This window comes from Poromitra crassiceps (assembly GCF_964638095.1).
Source record: "Poromitra crassiceps genome assembly, chromosome: 8".
NCBI lineage: Eukaryota > Metazoa > Chordata > Actinopteri > Beryciformes > Melamphaidae > Poromitra > Poromitra crassiceps.
The window spans coordinates 1,399,920-1,407,419 of record NC_139629.1 but is presented as its reverse complement, the minus strand read 5'-3'; the positions used below and the strand labels follow the sequence as shown (position 1 = coordinate 1,407,419).

At 40.9% G+C, this 7,500-nt stretch overlaps 1 protein-coding gene across 1 annotated transcript in view; it reads left to right on the top strand.

Annotated features, from left to right (window-relative positions):
• Positions 1–7,500, top strand: part of dnajb2 (DnaJ heat shock protein family (Hsp40) member B2) — a 29,879-nt gene that overhangs the window by 6,236 nt on the left and 16,143 nt on the right. The window contains exons 5-6 of the mRNA XM_083640918.1: positions 1,541–1,648; positions 5,652–5,784. Of these exons, the coding sequence (XP_083497044.1) occupies positions 1,541–1,648; positions 5,652–5,784 (241 nt within the window). The remainder of the gene's footprint in view (positions 1–1,540; positions 1,649–5,651; positions 5,785–7,500) is intronic.

Sequence of the window (7,500 nt, the reverse complement as noted above, 5' to 3'; positions counted from 1 at the left end):
GTCAGATAGGATCTAATATTCTCTCTTTTATCACCCCTCTCGAGTGTTGGGGGTAACGCAAAAGTAACCACATGTAATATATTACTTTTCGCAGTAACTCAGTAATATAACTTATTCCCAATAGGATTTCAGTAATATTATACCAGTTACTTTGTCAAGTAACACAAGTTACAAATTGAGTTAACATTTCTTTTTATCAAAGCACATATTTAAATAAAGATACAATCATTTCCTAATCAAATTGTGTGTGTTTATGCAACTAACCACTATAAATGACAATAACAAAGGAAAAGACATTTCGAATTTTGGATGGTTTACACCAGGGTTGGCCAAACTGTTTTGGTTGTGGGCCGCATACAGAAAAATATAAGGAGTCAAACAATATTAAGCGCTAGGGCTGGGCAATATAATCGATACGCCAATATATCGCGATATTTTATTTCCCGATACTGTATCGATACTTGGATGCCAAGTATCGCGATATTTAATTTTTTTTTTTTTTTTTTTTTGCAGGCCATGCCAGCTGCATCTACTGTAGTGATTCTCACCCCTAATCGATACTGTATCGATATTTCCCATATCGATGTGTTCAGTAACACACTCAACACTCAGTAGTTTTGACTAAATTTGTCCACTAACTTATCAGTATAAAGTGATGTACATATTATTACACTACCTGGGTGGTACACAGTGTGTTGTATCTTTAGCTCTATTATTTAATTTTGAGTAAATTCTGTAGAATATCGCAATATATCACAATATGTATCGCATCGCAATATATCGTGATACAATCGTATCGTGACCCAAGTATCGTGATACGTATCGTATCGTGAGATCCTCGCCAATACCCAGCCCTATTAAGCGTGGCAGTTTTCAACCTGTTTAGACTGAAAGTGGGGGGGGGGGGGGGGGGGGGATAGACCAGAAAACCCTTGTGCCATCAACATTTTTAATTTCCACCTAAATAAATATATGACACGTTTATTGATGTGCTCACCTATTACATTGGGTATTTCTGTATGTTTTCAAATCTTTTCCTGTGCCACCAGGTTAAGACAGAGATAATTTCATCAGTATTAAAAATGTAAAAAAAAACAATAGACAAAAAAATGTATAGACCAGGTCAGGGTACTCAAGTAACCCATTTTCAGTTCTTTTGTTTTTCCGTTTCCGTTTTTCCGCTTCAAACTTTAAAATGAAACAACAAAAAAAGCTTCACCAGCATTTTTTTTTTTGCTAAATTCATGGCGGGCCACTTAAAAACGGGCATAGTTGGCCCGCGGGTTGTAGTTTGGCCACCCCTGGTTTACACTGACTTCGGTTGAAATTATTTTTCTGGATGTTCCGGGGCAGCGATGTCATTCTGCTACTGCTGTTATTTTGGTGAGAGTAATGCAAAAGTAGTGTATTAAGTAACGACTTACTCTACACACAGACAGTAATATTGTAAAGTAACGTATTACTTTCAAATGAAAGTAACTAGTAATAGTATACTACATTTTGAAAGTAACTTGCCCAACACTGCTCCTCTTTCTTTCAGACGACTTCTCAACCTTTGGAGGAATCCGTGGTCATGGTTTCCATGGCCACCAAAGCTCCTCCTCCCGCCTTGGCCCCAGTCGCTTCTTCTCCTTCCCTTCAGCAGGAGGTAAACAGTTGCACATGGATCATGTTCCATCATGGAGAATATAGCTGTCTAATAACTTATCGTGTCACATTCTGTTGTCAGCACAATGTTATCAACAGCATCCCCAAAATCTACATCATGTTTTCATCTGCTTCAGTTTGGGAGTTTGGGCACGGGTGTGTGTGTGTGTGGGTGTGTGTGTGTGTGTGTGTGTGTTGGGGGGTGGGGGGTGGGAAGGGGGGTGGTGTTGGGGGGGGGGGGGGGGGTAAACACTTTACTATTATGCATTATAATATTATGCTAGTCTATACTGTATGTCTTAAATTTGTATTCTATTGTTTTCTACGAGTCAAGTCAAGTTTATTTATAGAGCACTTTTAACAAACAGGATTGTCACAAAAAACAGGCTATATAATTATAATATCTAATTCTATCTACTACATCCAAGCTTTCCCCTTGTATAGAAAAGTGCAATGCAATATATTGCAGTAAAAACATATTCTGCCACAATATCATAGCAGTACCTTTGCAAATCCTATAATAAGAATGTGAAGTCTCTGTGAGTGAGCAGACATTGTGTTCGGCCACTGCTACAGTATACCAATCTGTCAGGAAAGATCAACCCTGTTACCCTGCTACAGTATACCAATCTGTCAGGAAAGATCAACCCTGTTACACTGCTACAGTATACCAATCTGTCAGGAAAGATCAACCCTGTTACCCTGCTACAGTATACCAATCTGTCAGGAAAGATCAACCCTGTTACACTGCTACAGTATACCAATCTGTCAGGAAAGATCAACCCTGTTACCCTGCTACAGTATACCAATCTGTCAGGAAAGATCAACCCTGTTACCCTGCTACAGTATACCAATCTGTCAGGAAAGAGCTGTTACCCTGCTACAGTATACCAATCTGTCAGGAAAGAGCTGTTACCCTGCTACAGTATACCAATCTGTCAGGAAAGATCAACCCTGTTACTCTGCTACAGTATACCAATCTGTCAGGAAAGATCAACCCTGTTACCCTGCTACAGTATACCAATCTGTCAGGAAAGATCAACCCTGTTACCCTGCTACAGTATACCAATCTGTCAGGAAAGATCAACCCTGTTACTCTGCTACAGTATACCAATCTGTCAGGAAAGATCAACCCTGTTACCCTGCTACAGTATACCAATCTGTCAGGAAAGAGCTGTTACCCTGCTACAGTATACCAATCTGTCAGGAAAGAGCAACCCTGTTACCCTGCTACAGTATACCAATCTGTCAGGAAAGAGCAACCCTGTTACCCTGCTACAGTATACCAATCTGTCAGGAAAGAGCAACCCTGTTACACTGCTACAGTATACCAATCTGTCAGGAAAGATCAACCCTGTTACACTGCTACAGTATACCAATCTGTCAGGAAAGATCAACCCTGTTACCCTGCTACAGTATACCAATCTGTCAGGAAAGAGCAACCCTGTTACCCTGCTACAGTATACCAATCTGTCAGGAAAGATCAACCCTGTTACCCTGCTACAGTATACCAATCTGTCAGGAAAGATCAACCCTGTTACCCTGCTACAGTATACCAATCTGTCAGGAAAGATCAACCCTGTTACACTGCTACAGTATACCAATCTGTCAGGAAAGATCAACCCTGTTACCCTGCTACAGTATACCAATCTGTCAGGAAAGATCAACCCTGTTACCCTGCTACAGTATACCAATCTGTCAGGAAAGATCAACCCTGTTACCCTGCTACAGTATACCAATCTGTCAGGAAAGATCAACCCTGTTACACTGCTACAGTATACCAATCTGTCAGGAAAGATCAACCCTGTTACCCTGCTACAGTATACCAATCTGTCAGGAAAGATCAACCCTGTTACCCTGCTACAGTATACCAATCTGTCAGGAAAGAGCAACCCTGTTACCCTGCTACAGTATACCAATCTGTCAGGAAAGAGCAACCCTGTTACCCTGCTACAGTATACCAATCTGTCAGGAAAGATCAACCCTGTTACCCTGCTACAGTATACCAATCTGTCAGGAAAGATCAACCCTGTTACCCTGCTACAGTATACCAATCTGTCAGGAAAGAGCAACCCTGTTACCCTGCTACAGTATACCAATCTGTCAGTAAAGATCAACCCTGTTACTCTGCTACAGTATACCAATCTGTCAGGAAAGATCAACCCTGTTACCCTGCTACAGTATACCAATCTGTCAGGAAAGAGCAACCCTGTTACCCTGCTACAGTATACCAATCTGTCAGGAAAGATCAACCCTGTTACCCTGCTACAGTATACCAATCTGTCAGGAAAGATCAACCCTGTTACACTGCTACAGTATACCAATCTGTCAGGAAAGATCAACCCTGTTACCCTGCTACAGTATACCAATCTGTCAGGAAAGAGCTGTTACCCTGCTACAGTATGATTGATTGATTGATTGATTTTTATTTATGGATATAGAGAAGACAATTTACAAAAGAAAATTCCAAAGGATAACATGTTAAAGTGAGAACACTTATTTCCAACATGGTCCCTGCTGTTGTAGGACAGAACGCACAACACATAACATGTAAAAAGTCAGTCATATCAATATACAATTTCTAATCAATATACCATTTCTTATCCATAACCAGACACCTAAAATCATTAAAACAAATAACAAAACAAAAACATGAAAATCGGCAACAATTTCAGAGAACCAAATCCAAGAACAAAAACAACAATATCACGAATTAAAAACACTGTTTTGCTGGCGGCAAAACCTGTCCTCTAGCTGCCTACTTTACTCCAAAGATGATCCCGGACCTGCCTTCTAAAGACACCTCTCGACTCTGACAGCTTGATACCTAGGGGAAGGCTGTTCCACAGCAAGGACCCAGTATAAAAAAAGGAGCTTCGAGCTGCTACACTATTCACTCGTGGTACCTTGCATGAGCGCACACTAGCCCTGGTGTTGTGACCATGCTGGGTATGGACCATTGTTATCTGTGAGCCCAGATACATGGGGGCAGTACCATTGATGATGTTATACATATGGTTTAGCTTTAGCTGTTCAATCCTAAACTCAACAGGCAACATACCCACCTTTTTGAATTTGTTTCCACCTACATGTGTCCTAGGAGGAACATTCAGTGAATAACGAATTATATTATTTTGCATAACCTGCAACTTCTTCTGTAATTTCATGTTCAGACCACTGTACCAAGCTGAACAGGCAAAATCAAAGTGGCACTGTATCAGTGCTGTTACAAGGAGTTTTTTAATAGTAATATCAAACTGCCTTGTTCTGCGATACAGAAACTTGAGTTTACTGGCACTTTTTGATAATATTTTCTCAGCAGTAGCCTCTCCTGAGAGAGACTGATCCAGAGTGATCCCAAGGTACGTAACACAAGCCTGTGAGACGATTTCAGTACCTTCACATGTAACTTCACATGTATACCAATCTGTCAGGAAAGATCAACCCTGCAGATGCCCTAATGGAGCCAGATTTTTTAATGAGGTAATTAGGGACGATTAAATTGGCAAAAATGGCTAATTAGTGGCCAAAATGAGTCAACACAGGTTCAGCCCATGAAAGCCCAGGTTCATGGAGAGCTCCATTGGTTAGCTACTGATGGAGCTCACCTGAGTATGGAGGAGCACACCTGAGCAGAGTTGGAATCAGCCAGGGAAGTGGACTATGAAAACCCTCTCTGGAGAGAGAGGAGAGGCTGCTCTGTGAGCGAGGCCTGACGGGTATCAGAATCAGAACTAAATGATCCGTCTGTGAGTGACTGAGCAGAAATTGTGTTCTGCCACAGCTATGCCATTTTACATGCGATTGTGCTGAATCTTTCTGGAAGTGTAAATCGAATCGCTGATAAATCGCTGTATCGAATCAACCCCACCCCGTCCCCTACTGCACAGGTATTAGGCTAGTAAGTTAAAATGCAGGTAATAAGATTATTACATTGTTTTTGTCTCACCTTTTCTCATCTTCTCCCCGATTCTGCTCTCCTCTCCTGATCATCTCCTCTTCAGCTGATTTCACCTCCTTCTCCTCTTCCCTGGGTGGTCTGGATGGGATGGACAGCATGGGAGGCGGGATGGGCAACTTCAAATCCGTTTCCACCTCCACTCGCATCGTAAATGGAAAACGCACCACCACCAAGAAGTATGTCTTCCCTAGTAAAGTGACCTAAGTCCGTGTCCGTGCTCCACTGTTTATAGTCTGAATAGCAATTTGCGCCGCGACTTTGGCGATACTACTAGTCACAACAACTACACCTCCAGTAATTTTCCACTGTTGTTGTGAGACAAGTTGACGTCTTCTATGCAGAGTGTTTTTGCGTTAACGTTATTAGAAACGGACGCGGAAAAGGGAGGCGCTCTGTACAGGAAGCTGGGAAAATAGGTAGGGCTGTCCCAATTGTCTTTATTTATTTTATTCGTTTATTTGGATGGGACAGTGCAAAATTAATGAACACAGAAACCACAGAACAGATAATAAAACCTGGAACATAGTAAAAGTGTAAAAATTGCCGGATTTAGCACGAGGCTAATTTCCATCCGTTGTCCCATAAAACATAAAACACAAAAAACATAGAGCGTAAAACGTAGAACATAATAAAAACATACATAAAACATAGGTAGCAGTAGTACACTCTAAAACTACGTAAAGCATGAGTAGCAACAAAACACTCTAAAATACATAGCTTGTCAACTTGTTACACTCCATTTCCATCTTCTGGTCTGACATTGCCTCCACTCTAAACAGCTGGCCAACGCCGTTAGTCCCACCCGTTGCGCTGTTTATTGACACTGATTGTTTTTCGACTGAGGAAATGGCTGCTGCATGTCACGATGCAAGACCAGAAGCAGCCAAAACTCAACTTGGTTGAGTGTGTGGATTGGAAGGTCTGGACTCCAGACTCCAGCCCCATTCAGCAGGTTTTCCAAGTTTTGCTAAAAGTTTTTGAAACTGCGCCCTCTGGGTGCAATAGCATCGGTATCGATATTGCCGTTCAAAGCCAACAAAACACAGCGCCAGAAAGCTCTATGTACATGTTGTGACATCGGGTAGTCACCACGTGATGAAATAATAATCCATAGTTACGTGAAACGTCATTCTCGTAGCAAATCCGCACCGAGTTACTTCCTGGTTTTACTGAACACAGCGCTTCAGCTGTACAGCACTCCGCAGGCTGCCACCGGGACGCAGGCATGAAATTTTTTAGTCCCAGGAGAGGCCTTTGGAGGGCGCTGTGTGACCAATAGAGGTGACATTCTCTCTGTTATAAGTCACTGTACCATCTCCAATGACTAGGGGTGTCACAATATATCGTCCCACGAAATTTCGCGATAGTAAAACGTCACGATATGTATCGTTGAGATGAAATCTCATATCGCGATTTTTTTTTTTTTTTTTTTTTTTTTATAATTTTTTTTTTTTTTTTTTCCAAAAATAGACTAAGAAACGTCTTTGTTTGTTGAAGTTCAATGTGTGGAAAGTAGTTCAGTTGAACAAGTCTCTGAAGAGACACATGAGAAGTTATACAGGAGAGAAACCATTCAATTGAGTTTCTGGCAAAACTGTTTACTTGACAGGAAAAACTCAAGATGCATAAAAAATAGACTAAGAAAAGTCTTGTTGTTTGAGTTTGAAGAAAAACTGAAGATGCATAATGAGAATTTATACTGCTGAGAAACCTTTTAGTTCAAAGTAAATCTAAGTGACGGTGTAACTCATTCTATTTCAAGATAAGCCTTATCTCCAATCTCATGTTTTTTCTAGTTGTTATTGTAATAACAATTTCCCACAACAGCATGTTTTGTATTTGTGCATTTCAAATAAAATACTACTTTTCCAGTCATATATTGTCATTATTCA